Below are 23,683 nucleotides of genomic sequence, written 5' to 3' on the forward strand. Positions count from 1 at the left end.
TTTTAGCAACAGGCGTAGTCCTCTTTCTCACCAGTGACATGCTGCATTGTCTGCTGCTCATAGGTCCTTGCTTCCCTGGATGATGACGTGATGGCATGTATGGTGGTGTGTGCCCTACCATTGCCCGGTGGCCTTGCAGACTTCCTCTGTGGCTGAGTCTCCCTTTACCTTTATACAACGGGGCTAACTATCAGAGGGAAGAAGCCCCTGGGTTCTCATCATAACTTGATCTGTTTTAGTAACGTGTTCTCACAAATCCATTTCCAAATAGGCAGGTTCACCGTTTTACAGTTTTTCTACAAAGACAAACTTGGAAGCAAGGAGGCAAGCGAAGCCGCCGCCTTTTTCAAACCCAGGAGACTCGGTTACTGCTTCCTCGTCTTGCCAGTGTCAAGCTTTCCCTTTCTTCTAGCTTCTGTGGCACTGCCATCTGCTTTGGAATGGGGCTTAGTAAATTCAGCACAGCAGGAGACTTTCTGGAAGGGGATCAGTCTTCTCTCAAAGCAGCAAAGTCAGTATCTGCCATTCAGGAGTGGGGGGGGGTGGGGAAGGGACAACATTGGCTACCATGGAAACCCTGCCGCTTCCATCTCTGCAGCAGCTTTCGCAGCAGCTCTGACTCCCATTGCTGTATAAGCTTCCTTTGCTGCACCAGCACCCATTGCTGCCTTAGGCTCGATTGCTAGATCGCTAGATCGGTACTCACCACTGTGGTGCATCCATTGCTGAGTTTGTTGGACTAGTTTGGGATTCTGGATCTGTGAACAGGCCTTGTGGTGTATCAGAGACAAAAAGGGTCTTTTGTTGTGTGGTGTGGTAAATGTGTGTGTGTGTGTGTGTGTGTGTGTGTGTGTGTGTTTGTATATGTGTGGTACATATATGTATGTGTGCACTGTATGTGTGTGTGATGTATATGCAGGCATACATGAAGTAGCCAGAGGAGGACTTTGGATGCCGTGCTCTGTCACTCCCTGATTTATCTCCTTGAGTAAGGGTGTCTCATTGAACTTAGAGCTAGCATGCACATCAGCAAGCTCCAACAATCCTGTCTTTGCCCCACCCCCATCTCCATTGCTGGGCTTAGAGGTGCCACAGCCCCACCTGGCTGATGCATGGATGCTGGAGTCCTAAATCAGAGCTTGCCCACTAAACCAGCTTCCCAAACCCAGGCTTCTATGTTCAGGAAATCTAGGTAGAGAACAAACACTTTCCTTGTATGGCTACCAAGGGAAAATTTATTTCTGAAGATCCAAGTTGAGGAATTCTGCATTAGGAACGGATCAATTTAGAATTGAATACTCCCTGAAACCAAGAAAAACAGAAAAATAAAGCTTTGGAACAATCAAAACAGATGTTAGAGCCACCATGTGCTAGTGCCAGCTGCTCCTTTATGGAATACAGCTCACCACAAGCTGCACTTCCTGCCCAGCAGTCCTTGCTCTCTGTGGAGAAGGGCCCTGGACAAGGTCCAGCCTTGCCACATGCTGACTGTGTTGCTTTGGGGAACTTTAGTATTCTGCACTTTGGTCTTATTTTCAAAGTAGAGATAGTAGTGGGCCCTCTGTGGGGTAAGCTGGGACTTGTGCTGCACTTAGAACAGTGTTTGGCGTACAGTAAACACATAGGGAATGTTAACTATTTGTTCTTTTAGTACACACATTATTATTTGTCTCCATTACTCTTTGCATGTGCGGTAAATCAGCTCCCACTTATACAGGGAATTATAACCATAACACAGCGGGGAGAGCATGTATAGAGGTAAAGTCCCTTTCAAGATTAATGTATAATAGCTAGTAGCTCAAAACTGTAAGAGCTAAGGACTCCAAAAGCACAAGTGTCTGTGCTCCCTAGTGCTGGAGAAAAGAGCCAGATGCCTGCAGGAGCTCTCGGGTTGATTCAAATATGTCAGCATAATTCGCTTCCACTGCTCAGTGATTTGGAATCCTGAAGAGACATGTGTACATTCAAGTCAGAGAAGACAGACAATGGGTTATACTTTTAAAATGCCAAAGCAAAAAAAAAATGTAATAAATAAAAGGCATCCAACATCCATTTTATGAAGGATTGGGAGTTATTTGAACTTTATTTTGTTGCATTTTTTTGCTTCCTCTTTGCACTCTAGATTAGTTTTTCTTCAGAATTGCTTGTAAATGTCTTATACAAAAGTATTATTTCTGTTAAATGCTAAAAAAAGGCTTGTATATACCTCAGCCTAGCTTTCACATTAGACATCCCTGTGCTTAGTATTCGGCTACACAGAATCAGTCGTGTCTGTTAGACTGGCCATGTTTCCTCTACGGTTCTGTTGACCAGGAGTTGACAGCTTGACTTGTGAGATAAATCACATGTCAGCCACTTACAGTATGACCGAGAAGGTACTCATCCCGGAGAATGAGAGACCACTTTGTTCTAAACCATTTAAACCACATTTAAATGCATTCAATATAACCATCTTACCCTACGCGAGTGAACGGTTCAGCAGATGTGTTCACAGAGTATTGTCTGTTTTCTAGTTAGTTTTTGTCTTGCAAGTTGAATCTCTATGCTTCCAAACAACTCCATGTTACCTGTCTTCCCATTGGGTGCTGGCAGCCACTAGTCTGCTTTCTATTCCTGTGAGTTGAGTTTACTTCTATAACATGGGTGAGTGGAATCACATGGCGTTTATCATTTTGTCTCTAGATTATTTCACTTAATGTCCTCAAGTTTCAGCCACGTTGTGGCAAATGATAGCATTTCCTTCCTTTCTAGTCTGAATATATCATCTGTTATTTATACATAACACTTTTTGTTAGCTATTTATCCATTGATGGACATTTGGGTGAATTTCACTCTGGCTATCATGAGTAATGCCACTGTGAACATGGGTTTGATAATGCTTTGTTGAGATACTGCTTTCAGTTTCCTCGGGTACACATGCAGAAGCAGGATTTCAAGATATCACAATTCAACTTTTCATTCTTAAAGAAAACTTCATTTGTTTTCCATTGTAGTGGCCCTGGTTTATATTCCCATCAAGAGCACACAAGTTTCTAGTTTTCTCTCATTCATAAATGTTTCCCACTATCTGACAGTGACTTTAATGTTGGATATGAAGTGTTACTTCACTGTCGGTTTGATTATGTTTCTCCTATGATTAGGGATGTTGAACATCATTTTGTCTGCTTGTTTGCCATTTGCCTAATTTCAGAGGAGTGCCTATTTAAGGATTTTTGCCTATTTTTGGCTGGATAGCTTGTGGCCTTCTTTTTGCTGCGGTGGGTGCTGATTTAAAAAAAATCTAGTTGATTAAATAAATACTACCAAATAAAAAAGCCCTTGGACAACAATAACAACCAAAAATCACCCTAAATTTGTTACAGAAAACATAGCATCCTGAATCCTTAATTACCTCAAACTTTTTATTCTGCTCTTACTTACATATATTGTATGGTAGCTTCATTGTATAACAAAGCATACATGGTTGGCAAATATCTTCTTCTCTTCTGTAGATTACCTTTCCATTTTGTGATTTCTTTCTCTGCTACGCAGTTGATTGAAGCCTGCCAGAACCCCACTATCTATTTTTGGCTTAATCACCTGGGGCTTTGAGTGTCATACTCAAGAAATACCTCCAAATCCAACGTCACAAAGATTTTTCTATATATTTTTCTTCTAAAAGTTTTGTGTTTGTAGGCTATATGTTTTTATCTTAATCATTTTGAACCAAATTTTGTAGTAATATCATAGATGAATGCTTGATTAACTTAATTTCTTTGCTTGTAGATGCCCAGTTTTTCCAGGACCATTTGTTAAAGAGATCGATCTGCCATCATTGCCCATGTCAAAGATGACATCATGTGTATGGGTTTGTTTCCAGCTTTCACCCCATTCCATCAGACTCTGAGTGTGCCTTCCTGCTGTGTTCTAGCTTTTACTGCACAGCTGGTGACTGTGTTTGGAAATCAAGACAGCACAGCCCAGCTTTGTAGTAGCTTTTTGAGAAAGTAGAGATTCCACATATTTTGGATTTTTTTCATTATCTGCTGAAAGCACTTTTGGGATTTTTTATATGGGTGGCATTGAATCTTTTGATCAGTTTAGATGACATAAATATTTTAATAATATTAAACGGCTTAAACAGATTGTCTAGTAGAATAACAGATATCAACATATTCTTTTTTTAGTTTTTGTGATTATAATCACAACATTTCTCCCTTACCTGTCCTCCCTCCAAACTCTTCTATATATCCTTCTCTGTACCCCTTCAAATTCATGACCTCTTTTCCATTAACTGTTATTATGTATATATATATGAATATTTTATATATATACATATAAATATAGCCTGTTCAGTCTGTATAATGGTACTTATCTGTATGTTTTCAGAACTGACCATTTAATTTGATCAATGTTTATAGTTTTATTGATATAACTTTCCACCTACTTGTTAATTTTATTTGTAATTATTTTACTCATTTGGTGTTATTATAAGGAGATAACTTGATTTTTCCCTTTCATATTGTTTATATAAAACAGTCAAATTTGTTTCTTGATTAATAGAATTCTCTACTGATGGCATATGGTTCTGGGAACATTTTTCCTTGAGAGATTTTTGATTATTGATTCAATCTCCTTACAAGTTACAGGTCTATTCAGATTTTTAATTTATTCACAAATAAATCTTGAAATCTAGGAGGGTTTTCACTCCACAACAAATTCTTGGTACTCCGTCTATTGGTCTGTTTTAGGTCACTCTTAGCAAGGGTTAGTGTGGGATGCTCCATGATAAATCTCTGCACTGTTGCAACTGAACTCAGGGTCCCGTGCATGCAATGCAAGTATCACATCACCAGAGCTACATCCTCAGCCCGCCTCTAGCAAAGCTGAACAGACAGCTTAGTGAGCGTCATCAAGTGAGTGCATCCTCACTCACCAAATGACTGTCACTCTGAAACGGAAGCTCAATGTCTATCCAAGGTTGCTCACAGAACAGCTGCCTCCTGTACGACGTGCTGCTTTCCTGCATCCACTCTTCTTGACATTCAGAAGATGTGCTCGGGAGGTTTAGACTTTAATATCTCAAATAAACACCACCAATATCTAAAGTGAATATCTTACATGAGTATTGGCATACAATTTGGAAGGTTTTATCCTGTGTTAAGTTAGCATCTGTGTTGTTATTCTACATTCCCAAGGAGAAGAAAGTCAAAAAGGCATCTTCTCAGCTCCCAAAGGAGGAGCATCAGTTGCACATTCTCTACATCACAGGGGACTTTCAGAACCAAATTTACCGTATGATTTCCTAATCTTGAAAATGTGTGATTTTTTTAGTTGGGAGATGAACAAAGAACTGGCGGTGGTAGATAGAATAGGCAAATGATGCAAGTTGGCTGCAAAGTCACAATCCTTACTAGAAGAATAAGTGAAGGCCACTTACACTCCAAGGTGACGACGCTATGTGACTGTAGCAATCCAGTTCCTGTAGGCACCGCCATATTGGAGGGGGAGCCAGAACAAGAGGATAGGACACTTATGGATTCAACTAACTAAAACTTGCTTCTCTCCGTTGAGATTGAAATAAGAGCAGAATAAAAACTTTGAGGTAATTAAGGATTCATGCTGCTGTTTTCTGTAACAAAATTAGGGTACCTTTTTTGTTATTGTTGTCCAAGGGCTTTTTTATTTGGCAGTATTTATTTAATCAACTACATTTTTAAAAAACTTCCAATGTTATATCAGCTCTGAAGTTAGCTTAGTAGTCCAGAAATACTTTTATTGCAATAAACTTTCAAATGTGCCCTAAGCTTTAATAATTCTCCATGGATTGGTGTTCTACTGTTGAGTAGTAACATCAAGAAATTAGTACTGTCTTAATAAATACCATTAACCTTCAAATTCCAGTAGAGAAAAATATTGTTCTCCAGTAGAGAAAGTTGTCTTAGTCTGGTTGGAAGCTTCTGGGGGATGGGGACATGTGGAGTACTGAGTCAGGAAAGGGGCAGACACATAGTTAGCCCAGCCAGCTAAAGTGACCCTGGTGATCAGTGAGTGGACAACAGGCCAAGGGATTGACGGCTCATGTTTCTAGTCTTCTTTCCTTCCTTGCCTGTGAGTGCTCCATTAGTGATTCAGGCTTACTAGATCTTACTTACTGCTTTACCTGTCATTTCTGTGCAGTTCACTTCCAAATTACATGGGCTAGACACCTTTCCTAAATACCATGCTGTTTGTGTCTTTTCCTGTTCAAGAATTTGTGATCTACAATTAAATTTCAAATAAGTACTTCCACAGTTAGCACTGCTAAACTAAAGTGATCTTTTCCCCAGCCTACTCTATCTGTCTTTACTGGGTCAGTTGATGACAACGCCATTATTATTGTTGTTGTTATTGTTATTATGTGGTACTGGGGTCCAACTCATGGCCTTGTGTCTGCTAAGTGGGTAGTCTAACGTATCTGCCTTCTTTTTAATTTTTATTTTGAGACAGAGTTTCATTAAGTTGCACAGACTAGTTTTAAACTTGATTTATAGTTCAGGCAAGCCTTGACCTTGCCATCTTCTTGCCTCAATCTTCCTTGTAGCAGAGATCACAGGTGTGTGGCATGAGGCCCAGCTGGCAACTCCATTCTTAATGTTTCTCTTGTCACTTTTACTTCTCAAAAGGTTTGTCAACATAATTTTTTTCCTCTTCCTTCTACTTAGTTGATTGGAATATTTTGGTAGCTCCACCTCCTTCAAACTGTATGTATGTCTGTCTCACTGAATGAATGTTCTCACAAATTAAAACAAAAATTATGGGTGAGAGAGTTCAGAGAACTAGCTTAAGTCCACATGGTTAGGATATGATCAAGTCGGAATTCAAATCTCCACTTATGACTGACCATGTACAATATAATGTTGCCATAATTCTGTGAAGTCTCCAAAGTAAATGTTGTACTTGTTCTTCTGTTTATAAAGTTCAGAAATATGATTTGACCTATTCTGTAGTTGCCTGGAATGTGACTGGATCATTGCAAATAGTGTGTAATTTGACCACTGGGTCCTGTAGGTGGTCTCTGTGTGCACAGCAGTTATATTGTAAATACCAGTTAACTTAGTTGAATTGCCTGGCGCTCGCCTGACATGTTATTTTCCTTTGAGGCAAGAACCTATGTTCTTGCAGTACTTGAGGCTGAGTCTTGGCTCTTGCGCATGCTTGGCAAGTGCTGCACCACTGAGCTACATCCCCAGGCCTTTGTAGATAGATTTTATTTGATGCAAGGCATTGCCAACTTAACTACAGTGACCCTGAACTTACTGTGTAGCCCAGACAGGTCTTCAGTTTATGATCCCCCGGAATCAGTCTATTCCACAAATACAATTGCATATAAGTTTGTATTCCAAGGAAAAAAAGGGGGGTGGAGGACCTCAAAGGATAAAACCAAAGTGTGAAAAGGGGTATTCACGAAGGAACGTGTTTGTGGAGGCGATTTCAAGATGTTTCTGCTCTACCTCTGGCTTCGAAATCAAAATACATAAATGCATTTCATTTCCTGATGTTTTCACAATACACCAAATGGGTCTTGATGCTCATACATTTTAAGCTTAGACTATAGAATTATTATTTAAATTATTTAGTATTTTATCTTAAAAACTTCTGCATTAGAAAACCGTCTTTTCACTTTTACTGTTTAGAAGTTTTAACTTTGCACAGCTGGTCACAGGCCTTCTTTTTATGAATATGGAGAATATTTATCTATAAAACGGATTTTAGGTCCAAACCTTTGGGATCATTACTTTATCTAGATTATTCTCCTTTATATTTACATCTTAAAATTTACTGCATTTTCCCTCAACAATTTGTGTTAGTTTGATCCAAGGATGAAATCTAATGAATATTTAAGTCAGAAAAGTGATTTCTGTGCCTCAGCTTTTTTGAACCCATGTACTCACCTCCCCATACTTCCTTTGACATGAACAGCCACTGTGGAAAAACTTATCAAATATTCATGTGGGTTTTGAAATAGTTCTTGAAGCAGTAAGATGCTCTGAGAGGTTTAAATAGAAACTATGTCTCAGAATGCTTGAGACAACTGAATGCGTGAAAGGTTGGCTACAACAGTTTATGCTTAGAAAGGGAACTTTGTTACTTTAAAAAAAAATGGCTGCTGGCAAACAAACCTAAAACAGAAGTTCAAAAACGAAAAATTTTATTTATAGAAAATGGCTGGTTCTGATAACATTTGCAACAAAAAATATATGTGAGTCTTCGTGTTTGTGAGCAACACTGTGATCAATTACATTGCTGTCTTTTCTTCTCTGTAGTGTATGCCAATCAAAGGCCTAGGATTCGTGCTTGGAGCTTATCAGTGCATTTGCAAAGCAGGATTCTATCATCCCCGTGTCTTCTCCGTGAACAACTTTCAGAGTAAGTGTTCTTTGCCTCTGTGCATGCGTGTACACACACACATAACACATCTGCTGACCGTCATTCAGACTCCTGTTTAACCTTGTTGAAGTTACAAGATCAAATGCTCATCGGCTTGGCCTTCTTGAATCACTTAGAAGATTTTTGTTTGGGTTTGGCATTTTCAGTGCTCGGGTGAAGTGTTCATGAAGACATGTGCTTAGGGAATATTTTAGTTTTCAAGACATTTAAAAGCCTGAAGGTGTTATAGCTCTTGGAGATGACCCTTTAAGGTTTAATTTTTGAGAATTGTTACTAGAAAGTTTCTAAAGCTTATTCTGCCCTTTTATTTTATTTGTGAATTTATTTTTTTATGTTACTCTTCAATAGTGCATGGACAGTTACCAGCGAGCAGCTTAACAACACACAGTTGTTATTCAATTTCCATGGGTCAGGTTGCCAGTTATGGATTAGTGGGATCCTTCACTCAGTGTCTCACCAAATTAAAGATGTCACAGGCATGATTTCTGAGGCTGAAGGTAATCCTTGATGACTTTCAGATTGTCTGGGAAATTCAGATCTTCACAATCAGAGCTCCTAATTTTGTGGCTGAATGTTTGCGTGGAGTTATTCTCAGTTCTAAAAGTTCCATCAAGGTCTGTCGTTTTCTGCTCACACATTGCCGCTCACACATTCCTACTTACTCCCTTACAGCCACCAGAGGACCCTCCCATCCTGCTTGTCCAACCTCCTCTAACAGCATGTGATTGTGGGAGTGACTCTTCTCTCACTTTGCTGTATAATGTCCACGGTCAAAGGAGAGAAGGAACCCTTATATTGGCAGGCCTATTCATATCCAAAGTGGGTGATTATACAGGTTTTATACATTAGCAGCAAAACTTCATCATCTGTTCACTTTATGCCTACTCCAGAGAATGTTAGTGTTGCAATCTGAACACTGAGTTTTATTCTGTCTGTAATATAAAAAAATTTATATAGCCATATTGGCTTTTGACCAGCTATTGGACATACCTGATGAAAAGGAATGTAGTTGGTAAAAATGTGGGGATTTCATGGGAAATTGGATTTAGAGGCTGCTAAAAATTAGACATATGCCTCTTCCGTACAGTTATCCATTAATCTTTGGCACTCTGTGACTGCTATCTGTGGTAATTTGCATATCTAGTAGGCAATATTAAAGGGTACATTTGAGACTCTATCCTGGCAGTTTTCCTCTATGAATTTAGACATTCATAGGTTTATTAATAGACTGTTTTCTTCCTCTTAGGAAACCTCCTTCTTGAGTCTGGAATCTACTTACATTTTACTTCTTGGTTCCCCAGTCATGTTTAACTCTTGTTCTGAGTAATAGGTGTAGGCAGAATTTTGGACGGTTCCGTCTTCTACATACACATACATCATAAGTGCTGTGTTTATATGTGGTGGGGCTTGTAAGCACAATGAAAGAGTCAGTCCCCTTGCTGACAAACTACCTGTGGTTGCACTGTGACATAAGATAGAACCTGTTGTAGAAGACAGAGAGGAAAGGAAAGAGAGTGCATGCACACATATACTAGGACACACACACACACACACACACACACACACACAGATAGACAGACAGATAGATAGCTGGTAGATGGATATATAGATGATAGATAGATAGATAGATAGATAGATAGATAGATAGATAGATAGATAGATAGATACAGAGAGAGACACAGAGAAAGAGACAGAGAGACTTGTACTGATTTGAAGAGATAAGCTATCTTGCTGTGAGAATGTAGGTTGGGACTTGAGGCAGACTTCACTGACAGCCTTCAAAAAGACAGGGATTTCAGTTGAGTTTCACAACCTGAGCTGTTAGAGGACTTGAGTTCTCAGTGAGAGTGTGACCTAACCAGATATCTTGATTCCAGCTTGACCAGATCTGCAGCTGGAAACTCAGGTATACTCTGCTCAGATTCTAATTGCCAGAAACAAGGAAATAACAAATATTTCAAGCTCTCAGGTTTCTAGAAGTTCCTTTGAGGCCATAGAAAGCATACAACCATGCTGATAATGTTTTTAGGAAGTTGATGCTTTTCTGGGGTGTGTGTGTGTGTGTGTGTGTGTGTGTGTGTGTGTGTGTGTACCCACAATGCCAGAACTACCGTGGCATTCTTCACAGCTCTGGTCCAGACATAACTCATGATTCAGCACTGAAGGGGAAGGGGGTATGTTTAGCTTGTGTCGTGTGAAGGTATTTGGTATTTTGTGTCTGGTTTACCCACATTTGTTCTCAGCTCCCACTGTGTGACTGAAATAAAACATCTAAATATTGTGGGACCAGAAAATGACTGCGCCACTTGCTTATAACACCGCCAGGAGAAACTGGCTAACCTTTAACAACTTAGCTTTATTTAATTTGCACACTCCTACTTTTCCCCTTATTTCAAAAGCTGGGTTTTTGCTTTTTTTAAATTATAGACTAGACCCACTCTCTAAGAACAAGCTGATTTTATTTTTTTATGTCTACCTACCATGTTGTGTATACTGTTTCAGAGAGAGGAGGCCACAGTTTTTGGAAAAATGATCTATAGTTGAGTATAGCTTTGACCTCAGCATATACTTAACTGTGATTGACTTTGCTTAGTGACAGAGCAGGAAGCCAGTTATTGTTAAAATTTGAAGTCCATAAAGTCCATTTAGACCAAATATATCTTTCCTGATGGCCTTGTCAGGTTGCATGAAAATCGAACATTTAATCACTTACTTTCCTATAGAAAAAGTCTAGCACTCTGGCCAGGAAAATGAATATTATCATCCAAGGTCTACGCAGGTTTTCATTATACTCCTTACTAAGTATTAGAATATACCACATGACTGCACATTGTAATATGTTAATTTTTAGTCATTAATTATTTAATCATAGTAATTCAGAAAATTATAGAAGAAGTTACTTTCATACTTTTAAAATTGTATTATCTAAAATCAGCACACAAAATAATGGGTTTCTTTATAGCCCTTCCCTACATAAACATTCTGTATTCATTACCCTCTTTTACCCTCTCTCTTCCCCCACTGATCCCCTTGCTCCCTCTTTGCTTTAATGTTATGTGCAATATATATGCATGTAAAATCTAGATTCTGCATAAGACAAAATATGACATTTGTCTTTTCCTCTTATTGCCCCCACCCTTCTCCCTCTTCTCATTAGTTCCCCTTCATCCCTCAAATAATAGATTTTCTACTTTCATGTCATATAGATGTATATATGTATGTATGTCCCACATTCTGCATATGAAAATATGGTATTTGTCTTTCTGAATGTGGCTTGTTTTTTCTATTTTCTCCTGAAGTGATATTCATTTGGTAAGGAATGACTTTGTGTAATCTTTAGGCCAAATGTAAAGAACGTATTGGACATGTAAAGTCTTTAGCCAAGTCCATGGCATATAAGTCCATAGACATAGTTGGATAAATCATATATGTATCACACACACACACACACACACACACACACACACACACACACACACACCACACTAATACTACTGGTGATGCATATGGTAAGATAATCCTTAAGGCCCATTGGCACTATATTTTAAATTTTGTGTTATGCTGGGATAACTAGTGACTTAGGATAGAACTTTGGAGAATGAGTTTTATCAGGAGGGCATGCCCATCCAGTCTGTAGCAATGGTGGCCACGAGGGGAGGGCACTAAGAAGGAACACGCAGGAGTGCAGAGGCATCAGAGGGAGACTGGCCAGTTGCCTTACAGAGAGAACAAGCCCCAGAAAGCAGAAAGACTGCACTGCAAAGATAACATTTCCAGGCTTTAGCCTAGAAAAGGATTCCACAGTCCCATATGCAGTCTATTTGCTCTCTGGAGAGGAGAGCTATCCTGTGGTCCTGATCTTTTGGAGAAAATGCAAATGTAAGTGTTTAAAAACCCTTTCAAAATGTGGAGCGACATAGGAACCTTTATTTAGACCTAAGTGCACAGTAGACAGGGGCTTGTAAAGACCAACCAGGGTATGTCTAAATGATGTGATTTGAAATTAAGCTGACAGCCCTGAGACCTGGGTCTAGGCATCTCTTTGGAAATCGGTAGTCATGTGAGCTAATAAGAGCTGACATCTTGAGATAGCATGGTTTCAGAAAAACTAAGTCCTGATGTACAGCTGTCTCCTCAAATCCAGGCTGTTCACTTCCAGGTTGATAAAATGCAAACTCATGACGTTCTCACACCCTACTCCCCCAAATTCATCCAGATTAGTATGGATTCCATCTCAATACTAATCTATTCTGTGTTTTGTGTGGATTGCTACCAGCTTCTCAGTTATATTTCTTGCCTTTCAGATTGACTTCAAAGACAGCCCAAGTTGCCAATGACCCATAACTAAGATGGCAATCTGTCATTTACCTCCCTCCAGGGCTACTGATATGAAAAGCACATGGTATAGGAGACAGACAAGAAAGGAACTAGAACTTTTAAAATGAGTTGTTCAGGAAGAAAAAAAAGAAGTTCTTTGCAAAAGGCAAAATGCAGGAATGCTGAATGCTGAGGCAAAGGGCAGCTCTGAGCTGAGCGAGGACAGGCTGATGAGAGACAGTAGCCACACTTAGCTGTGGGTATAAGGATAAGCTTTAGAATGTAGTACAGGATTATGCTGATGGAGTACAGTGGTGGTAATAGGGTCTTTGCTATGACTATATGGTCAATGTCTAGCCAGGTAAGTGGCAGGTTTCCAGTACCAGGCACGATTTCCCTCCTGTTTAGTGGCCTCATGTCCAAGTAGACAGCTCTTGGTTGTCGCCAACATGTAAGTGGAATTTACTGAACTTTAATGCACATCTTGCCGTGCTGTTAATTTTTGTGCAGCTGGGTAGAACTGTTTAATTGCTCTTTTCCCTTGGCGCCTTACATAGTATTTTCTGGGACCGTGGAAACTAGACCACAGGAAACAGGTTTCGGGTCACATCTAGCTCTACCAGTGGGGCCAGTTTTACTTGAGATGGCTGCTTACTTTGTGGCTCTGTGGCTGTGCTATCAAGTGTTTGGGTACATTTTCATCCATGCAGGGTTGCTGGGGTCACTAATCTGAGATGTAAGCTTCTACCTGTAGTGTCAGATAACAATTACACACATAGCCTTTGGAATAGGTCCTAGGTTTGAATCCCACCTCAATGATTTACTTGAACTGTGACCTTGGCCAAATTATTTAAGTTTGGTCATATTATATTATATATTATATTATATTATATTATATTATATTATATTATATTATATTATATTATATATGTAAAATGGGATATCACTTGCTTTATGGAATTTTTATAAGGATAAAAATGAGGGGATAAATAACAACATTTTAACCATAGTGGTTAGCACCCAGAATTCTTGAAAACATGTCTGTCAATGTTATTGGAAGCTTGCATTCTCTCTCTTTCTTCTCCTCTTCCATCCATATTTGTCCCCTTGAGCAGGTATAGGTAACACCTCTCAGCACGGGAGCAGATTTCCTAGTCTCGGAGGTTTTCAGGTTGCCCTGTCCTATGACTCCGTGTTTTGAGGTGTAACGTACCAATCTACAAACATCTTCCTACTTGCCCATGGCCTGAAATTATGTGTTGCTATGTCATTCTCCCAACTCATCTATTTTGTTGCTTATGTTATTTTACTTTAGTAAACTGCTATGTAGAGGTTCACATACATCAACAGTTGTTTCTTAAGTAAATATAACTACCAGTAATTTACACAGCAGCTCCTTGTGTTAAACAGAATAACTGTAAGTTTGTTTACAAATATTTTAGTGATTTTAGTGATCCTTCTCCTTGCATCTTGTAATTATTTTTTGTTTTTGTTTTCTATTTTCCTGTTTGTTTTCTCTTTTTGTGTAAAGATGCATTACTTATCTAACAAAAACCACAAGGCTCTAAAAAGGAGACATAGCCTTCAGAATCTTAAAAGTAGAACCTGGATAATTCAAATTTAGCAAACTTTGCTGAGAAACAAGGGATTTAATATTTTCAAAAAAGGTTTCTTTATTTTATGCATATAAGTGTTTTGCTTGCACATGTGTATATGTGCCAGTACCCACGGGGTCAGAATTCCTGGAACTGCAGCCGTGGATGATTGTGAACTACTTTGACAGTGCTGGGAACTGAACTCAGGTCCCCTGCAAAAGTGACAAGTTTTCTTAACTGATGAGCTTTCTCTCTAGCTGTGGTGTTTGATCATGTATGATTTTCAAAGTAAAGAGTATCCTACATTCCAGATGCTTGTAAGCCACATGCTCCCAAAGCAAGAGTCTCCAGGTCCTGGCACCAGGTGATGCCTTGGGCCTCTCACAGTGATGCTCTGAGAAGGACCTAGCCCTAGGTGTATGGCATACCCACCAAGAGTCAATACTCCAAACCTAGTCATGAGGCAGCAGCTAGCAGCCATACACTAAGGGACTGTCTATAAAAGGTCAAATATTTGGGGATCCAAAAGGAGCTAGGGGTTAAAGAGGTCAAAGAAGCCGGGCGGTGGTGGCGCACAGCATTAATCCCAGCACTCGGGAGGCAGAGGCAGGCGGATCTCTGTGAGTTTGAGGCCAGGCTGGTCTCCAAAGCGAGTTCCAGGAAAGGCACAAAGCTACACAGAGAAACCCTGTCTCGAAAAAAAAAAAAAAAAAAAAAAACAAAAAAAAAAAAACAAACAAACAAAAAAAAAAACAAAACAAAACAAAAAAAAACAAAACAAAAAAAAGAGGTCAAAGAAGTGTTCCAGACCAGAGACTGAAAAAGTGGCAGTGGAATCCATCACATCCTGGATTTCATCTTGGATAGAGAAAAGTAGCTACAATGAGTACTGTTGTGACATTTGGTAAGATTTTGATATGGGCTGCACCAAGATAATTACAATGGATCTGTATTCATTCTCTTAATTTTGAAATTGTACCCTGCTTTATACAAGGAGAGGCCTCTCATTAGTACACACAAACTGAAATGTTTGTGTGTGAAGACACAGTGTATCCAGCCTACACCCAAAATATCATACAAATAACACTTGAAACTTCTGTTAAAAGAATATGAGAATATTAGCACATAAATAACTCATGACTCCAGGTAAAAAATATGAAATTGTGGTTGATATTTTGTGCACCTCAATAAACTTATCTGGGGGTCAGAGAACAGAACAGCTACTATATTAAACACAGAGTTTAGGCAGTGGTAGCACACGCCTTTAATCCTAGTGTTCTGGAGGCAGAGATCCATCCAGATCTCTGTGAGTTCAAGACCACACTGGAAACAGAGCCAGGCATGGTGGCACACACCTTTAATCCCAGGACTTGAGATCTCATTGTCTTACTAGGGAAAGACACACGCCTTTAATCCCAGGAAGTGATGGCAGGGAGCAGAAAGATATATAAGGCATGAGGACCAGGAACTAAAGCTTTTTTTTTAAGCTTTGAGGCTTTTAGCAGCTGTTCAGCTAAGATCCATTCAGATGAGGACTCAGAGGCTCCCAGTTTGAGGAAACAGGACCAGATGAGGAGTTGTCGAGGTTAGGTTAGCTGTGGCTTGTTCTGCTTCTCTAATGGTATGGTGTATATGATGTGTGTATGGTGTATATGATGTGTGTATGGTGTAGTGTATGTGTAGTGTGTGGTTTATGTGTGATGTGTATTTATATATGTATGTGCACACACATGTGCTTGTGCATGGAAATGTGGAAGAAAGAAGATGACGAGGGTGTCTCTCCTCCGGTGCTGTCCACCTTATATTTTGGGACAGGGCCTCTTACTGAGCCAGGAACATTGAACAATAAGTCCCTGGGATTGCCAGGTCTCACCCTACCCCTCAAGTTCCCAGCACTGGGGTTACAGGCATATACCACTATCCCTGACTTCTATGTGGGTGCTGAAGATATGAACTTAGTGCTTTATGTTTGCCCAATGAGCTCATAGTATTAAAACATTTTTATCACAAAAATGTGGCATACTTATTGAGGAAACCTTGGAATGTATATAAAATTAAAATTTAAAAAGGACCTTCTGAAGTTTATAGTTTGATAAATTCTTCCCATTTTACAATTTTTAAACTGTGTCTATTTCTGTGGTTTTCCTGGTATTGTAAGCATTAACACAGTAGAAGAAAATAAAATAGACTTAGCTTGCCTTAAATCAGCAAAAGCAGACTTTTTGGTCTGAGAGATAGGTGCCTTCAATTTCTGGCTCAATAACTGAGGGTCCAGGAGAATGTATTGTGAAGTTTGAGAATGGCTTTCATAGTCAAGACTGGGAGGGTATGGTTTTCCAGGCCCAGAAACTGCTCTTCAGGATAAACTGTTTTAAAAGTGCAGGGTAGGAGGAAGCAGCTATTTCTGTACTCTGGGCTGCAGAGTAATAGCTTGGTCCGATTGTCTGCTTTGCAACCTCTGGGCTCCAGGTTGTGTGATAGGGATGGCTGCTTTCTAGAGCTCCATGGTGGGTGCAGTTTTCTTAAAGCCTGTTTTATGGCCATGGGTTTGGGATTCCCTTTAGGTATCACATCCAATGTCAATGTCACTTTGAATAGGATGTTAATAACCATATTGAAGAAATGTGTTATGCTTTGCTTATTAGTCTAGAGTTTAATTAGTCTAGAGTGTTTTAGTCTGTATCAGTAAGATATATTTATGTATATATGAAATATATAGATGTATGTATAAATTTCAAGCAGTTTAATGTTCTTCTGTTGTCAAGGTAACAAAATTAAAATTAGCAAATAGGTTACACACTGTTCACACACTGACAATTTGCTTTGACAGGCTTGTTTAGAGGTGAATATTTAATATTCTTCAAATATCCTATAAATGTAGTGATAACTTTCTTCCACAATCCAATCCTATATTTTTTCCAAGGCTCAGTCTTTGCCATTATTCTTTAGAATATATCCATTTTATCTGAAAGTTCCAAGCCTCATATTCAAGGGCGCCTAAGCATCAGCACAGCACATTGACATTCTGTCTGCAGAGGAGCTGAGATTTACAAATCAAACATCAGTGGCATGGTTTGCACATATTTGCCTACAAAGTGCCAAAGTCATCTGTAATCACATATTCTTAATGCGTTTTTATAGTTTGTGTCTAGCATCTAGAAAAATATCATCTGAATGAATTCTTAGATGGTTTGAGAGCATGAAGAATGGAACATTGGGTGATTAGCTAATCCACTCTTTTCAGAAAGCACTTTCATCGTTAGTAAACATTACCTTCAGTGCTGAGTGTAGTAGCATGCACAAATTCTGACATCTGCTCTCACAGAATGAAGAACACTAAATGACCATGAACTTAAGTACCATCCAACAGTTCAACAGTGAGCCCACTATTATTTGTTGGTAGCCATATGACTTAAATAAACTGTTTACTCCCTTGTCCTAGATAGAGAACATAGCACAAATTGATGAGTTTTGAGGGACTATGTGATTTGATTAACTGTCCTTTATGTCCTACAGAAAGCATTGAGTATTTAAAGCATTATCTTAGATACTTTAAAAAGATTTAGTTTTCTTTATTTTTTCAATTTATGTTCCTTAGATAATCCTGTGGTTTTTATGTGCATATGCAAATATCTTTTTAATGGACTCATATTGATTATGTAGATTTGTGGGTTTCTCTGTGACATTTCTATACACATGTCCATTATTTGTCTCTGTCTCTAGCTCGTCCCTTTGAACAACCCTCTTAATCCCAGTTTCTTTCTCCTACTTCATTTCATCATCTACATGTATGAAGAAGAACATGTAACAGGTATCTTACTGAGTCCAGCTTATGATGACCTTCATTCCCATCCATTTTTTGAGAACAATATATTTCATCTTTATGGATGAATAATACTCAACTATGTGTATAGGCCACAGTTTTTTTTACCCATTCTGCTGATAGAGACCTAGCCTGATCGCCTAGGTTTTAATAGCACCACAATAAATGCAAATGTGTTGGTATTTGCACTGTATTTTGACTTCATTGCCTCTGGAAATATACCAGGAATTAACCTAAAGATTTTTGATAAACGAATAATGTTAAGAAAATTGTGAAAGAGGATCTTGTATGACATCACTTTATTTGCCTTCTTTGACCTTGTTTTGAGATTTTTTTTGAGCACAGAAGAATAAAGCACAATTGTTTATTTTCTAATAAATTTTCTTTTATCCATGAATACTGGAATAGTGATCTGATCAATGCAAATTATTATTGTTCAGATTATTATTATAGAGTGGTTTAGAGTTTTACCGCTAGTCTTGTATCTAGTTACTGTCATTTCTATATTTATAAATCCTTTATTATTTTAGTCTTTTCTGAGGAAGAAAATGGAACATATGTGGTACTTTGATCAGCCCAGGAAGTAGACTATCTCACTTTCCAGGAACTGAGATATAATCTGCTAAACAAAGAATGAATAGAAGACAATCTCTCCCACCCTCAGAATTTCCAAGTTGCTTGAAGTTCTTTGGGGTTGCGATCTGTGAAATTTCCCCTTTCCATGTTAGCATGTCCAATGGTTGTCTTTAGTTAGGCAGTCATGTTGATGTGACTTTGTGGATGCAGCTTCAATAACATTTCTAGGAGACTCAGTCTCACAGCACACTTCCTATTCTTCCAGTACCTACAGTCCTTCTGCCCCATCTTCTGCTGTGAATCATGGGCCTCCAATGCAGGATCTGTCTTACAGATGCATCAGGTGGATCTGGGCACCCCATAGTCATGTGTTCTCTGCAGCTTGATCAGTTGTGATTGTCTGCAATGGGTCTCAGTGCAGATGGGTCTCAAACAGATGCTTCTTTGATGAGGAGTGAGACCTACACCCATCTGTGGATATAATAATCAATATTTAAAATGTAGTTGGCATTTATGCTGGCTTAGTAAAGGTATAGTCATAGGTTCTCCAAGATCCATGACTTCACTAGCCCCCCAAGTGCTTAGCAATGTTCTAGTACCAAGAATGATCTCCCTCTTGTCAGGGTAGACTTCGAGTCTGATTAGAGAGCTGTTGATTACCACCAGGGTATGCATATGGCACTACTGCATCCTTAGAGCTATTATGACATACTGGTCATCATTGTGGTTCATAGTCATCACAGCTGGGCAGGACTGCTGGCTGCGTTCCCTTCTTGGTAGTTTGAATGACACTTTCTGGTACTATGAAAGCCAGTCCTCAGAGAAGAGGCTTCCAGCTCAGATCCTTGGGGTACATTTCTTAATCACATGGAAATTGGTCTTAAACAGTGTAAATACACAGCCTTCAGTATCCTCCTATAATTATTGTGTCCTCTCCACATGTTTCTATGGTGTTCTGTTGCAGAAAATCACAACACCTACATGAAACTATCATTGTAGGTCACATACTATCTTAGTGTTGATTCTTCCTTCAAGTAGACTAATTTTATGTTGATTCTTCCTTCAAGTAGACCAATAAACCATACTGCATCATATTGCTGCCTTAATTATTCCTGAATTCTGTCTTAAAACTGTCTCTATACCATATGAATAAATTTAAGAATAGAAACCATATAATTATTTCAGTTGACACTGCAAAGGTATTTAAAATTTTCAGCATGTCTTCATGATAAAAAGCTTTCGGAACAGATAGATACACCTCAAAATAATAAAGGCTCTATACAATAAGTCTATAGTCAATACTGTATTAAATTAAGACAAACTAAGAGAATTTCATCTGAAATGAAAAACTAGACAAGGATGCCTACTCTCCCCTTTCTTATTCAATATGATTCTTTAAGTCTTAGCTATATCAACTAGACAAAAGAAAGACATAAATGGAATAAAAAATAGGAAAGGAAGAAACCAAACTATCTTTATTTACAGACAATAATTCTTTACTTGAAAGATACTACTTGAGTCTACTAGAGAACTCTTGGACATAATAAACACTTACAGTAAAGTATAAGTGTTTGAGATAAATGTAAAAACAGTAGCCATCATTTATACCAGCATTGTACTCTTAAGAGAAAGAGATCTAGAAAAAATACCCCATGCAAAATAGCTACAAAAATTAAGCATTTAGGAATATATCTAATTGACGAGTGAAAGACTCCCATAGTGGAAAGTTCAAGATATTGACAAAGGAAATCACAGACAACATTAGACAATGGAAAGAACTTCCATGCTCCTGGATTGGCAGAATGAATATTATGAAAATAGCTACATTACCAAGATTAACTTACAGACTTAATGACATCCATACCTACTAAAATAAAATCATGATGTCATATTTTACAGGGTTAGGAAAAGCAATACAAGAATTCATATGGTACCACAAAATACTGTGGATATAGTCACAGCAATCCTAAAGAGAACAATGCTGGTGGTATCACAATACCTGATCTTAAATTATATTACAAGGCGATAGGGATAAAGAAGCCCGGTACTGGTATGAGAATAGACAGGTAGACTGAAGTAGTAAAATAGGGACTCAGAAATAAAGCAGCAAAAGCTATGCCTACCTGCTGGAGGCCTTGCTCCAGATGGCTTTGTGAACCTGGGGTGGATGTGTGGAATTGGTGCCGTGAAGAAATTGTGACCACCTCTTGTCATTCAAACAAGTGGCCCAGATAGCTTAAGCCATCTTTATTTATACAGTTTCAATGGTTTGCATGAACAATTTTACAACCAGCCTTTACTTCCTAAGTTTCTAAAAATGGTTACAACAATTACCAGCTTGTTCCTTGGCTCTTTCCCTTTCCATCTCCCAACTCTCCCACCAGTAGCCATTACCTTTTCTATCTATATCTCTATCTCCAGAAGCATAAGCAGTTTTGCAAGCTCCAAAGGAAATTTTCTGACTAGACACACCTACAGGTGGAACAGTGTGCCCAGTTGGCAGCACATACTGTTACAGACTCATGCAAAGTGAGAGACAGATTTGTCTCTTGTAGTTACTATTTACATTTGGTAGGGTCTGGGTTCTTGCAATCAATTCACCAGCCAAAGCTGGATCAATCCATTCTACATTTTGTACTACTCTATCTCCTATGGGGGCATACCAGGTTTTCCTATTTATCCTATAGGCAGTATAACTTGGAATACTCTTAATAGTCGGCACTGCTCATCCCTTGTCCTTAATTCCATCTCCATTAACTTCTTAGGGTATTGGCACAGTTATTAGAAATGAGGGAACTGTGGTTTTCTATGATTCTGTTTCATTCTCTATTCCTTGAATGTTCTTATTAAATCCTGATATCATCTCTTTAATAGCATTTCTTTAAAACTCTTGTGGTTAAAAATCATTCATCCCAGAAGAGTTCTGCAAATATGTAGTAGTAAACTTCATGACCCACTGTGACTTGTTCAGGCCAGCAGTAGGGCTAGCATAGTGAAAGCAAGGAGAACCCACAGCACACATGCCCCCAGGGTCATGCCCAGAATCGTGCAGCGAACTGTCCACAGGTCCTTGCCAAGTGGGTCAGGGCCTCCAGGGTCTTGCCACAAGCAGCCATTTGTGCTATTCACAGGCCTTGTTTCCCAAAGAAGTCACATGGCTCCTGCCACCCACCTAAGTTTTGCCTAAAGGGACAAAAATAGCCATTGGAAAAAGATCACCTGCTCAACAAACGGTGCTGGCAAACCTGGATCTCTACTTGTAGGAGAATGAAATTAGATTCTTATTTTTTTGCCTTGTATAAAATCAATTCCAAATAGATAAAAAAAAAAACTCTACTTAACAACTTGTAACACTGAAACTTTGAGAAGAAAATGTAAGAAGTACACTTTGAGATATTGGGGCAGGCAAGAACTTTTTTAATAGAGCACCAATAGCACAAGAACTAACCACCAGTGCAAGGGATGGGCCTACATGAAAATAAAACAGTTCTCTACAGCAAAGGAAACACTCAGCAGAGCACACAGACAGCCTGGGGAATGGGAGAAAAACTTCATCAGCTACACTTTAGCTGAGGGGCTAATATCCAGAATTAACAAAGAATTGTACAAATTAAACATCAAAGTAATAAAAAGTATCAATCAACAAATGGGCAAATGAACTGATTTGACAGTTTCAAATAAGAAACACAAATAGCCAGTAACTATTTTTAAAAGTGTTCAATACTCGTAGCCATCAGGAAAATGTGAATTAAAATTTCGAGATACCACCTCACCTTGGTAAGAATGACTATCATCAAGAAATCTGACAATAGATGTTTGAAAAGATATGGAAAGAAAGAAACCCTTATTTACTGTTGGTGGTGGTGCAAATTAATATAGTCATTATGGAAATCAGTTTGGAAATTTCTCAAAAACTAAAAGTAGAGCTACCATGTGACCTAGCTATTTCACTATTGGGCATGTATCTAGAGAACTTCATACTCTACAATAGAGATATTTGCACTACCATACTTATTGATGCTGTATTTACTATAGAAAGGAATTAGAATCAACCTAGTTTTCATTGATAGATGAAATACACACACACACACACACACACACACACACACACACACAAATTTTATTATCCTTTTTATTCTGAAGCACCACAGCTTCAGAATGACTGTTCTAACTACATAAAAATGCTAGACTTTGAGTAGTGTTAATTTCAGTGTGTACTTCTTTTATTTCTACATTTTGAATAATAAAGTTTATGTATGTAAAAAACCTTGTCCCCAAATTCCAACACACATGAGCTTGGCTGAGACATAAAGGCTCTATAAGACTGGCATATATATTTACTTTTTTCTTTACTTCAAAATGTCTTAACTTTTAGTAGATATATCTGCAAAACAAAATTTGAAAGTCTTTAGTTCACATTGAGCTCCCTCTCTGTTAGAAGAGATGTAAACCATTTCCAGAGTTGATTTCTTCAACTTTGTTCTTGGTTGTGCTCTACCCCGACTTTGCAATTCTTCTTTGTTGTAAATTTTTTTCTCCTTTTGTTGAAAATGGATTTTTTTTTGTACATAATGTATCCTGATTTTCATTTCTCTTCCCTCTACTCCTCCCAATTTCTTCTCATCTCCCCTTCCATCTGGATTCATTCCCTTTCTGTCCCATTAGAAAACAAACAGGCATCTAAGGGATCATTATACTATACTATACTATACTATACTACACTACACTACATTTAGTGTAGTGTAGTATAGTATAGTAGTATAATATAATATGATATGATAGAACAAAATCTAACACATCTAATAGGAAAAAACAAACAGAGGAAAAAGAGACCAAGGAAAGGCACAAGAAACAGATATAGATGCAGAGACCTACTTGTTCACACACTTAGGAATACCATAAAAACACTGAACCATAATACATGCCAAAAGACCAATAGGATATAAAGGGGTAAATTATAATA

At 38.5% G+C, this 23,683-nt stretch overlaps 1 protein-coding gene across 1 annotated transcript in view; it reads left to right on the forward strand.

The window, feature by feature from the left end:
- The window catches only part of Gpr158 (G protein-coupled receptor 158), a 376,347-nt gene that overhangs the window by 184,470 nt on the left and 168,194 nt on the right, over positions 1-23,683 (forward strand). Inside the window, exon 3 of the mRNA XM_059263676.1 lies at positions 8,286-8,388. Within this exon, the coding sequence (XP_059119659.1) occupies positions 8,286-8,388 (103 nt within the window). The remainder of the gene's footprint in view (positions 1-8,285; positions 8,389-23,683) is intronic.

This window comes from Peromyscus eremicus, chromosome 5 (assembly GCF_949786415.1).
Source record: "Peromyscus eremicus chromosome 5, PerEre_H2_v1, whole genome shotgun sequence".
NCBI lineage: Eukaryota > Metazoa > Chordata > Mammalia > Rodentia > Cricetidae > Peromyscus > Peromyscus eremicus.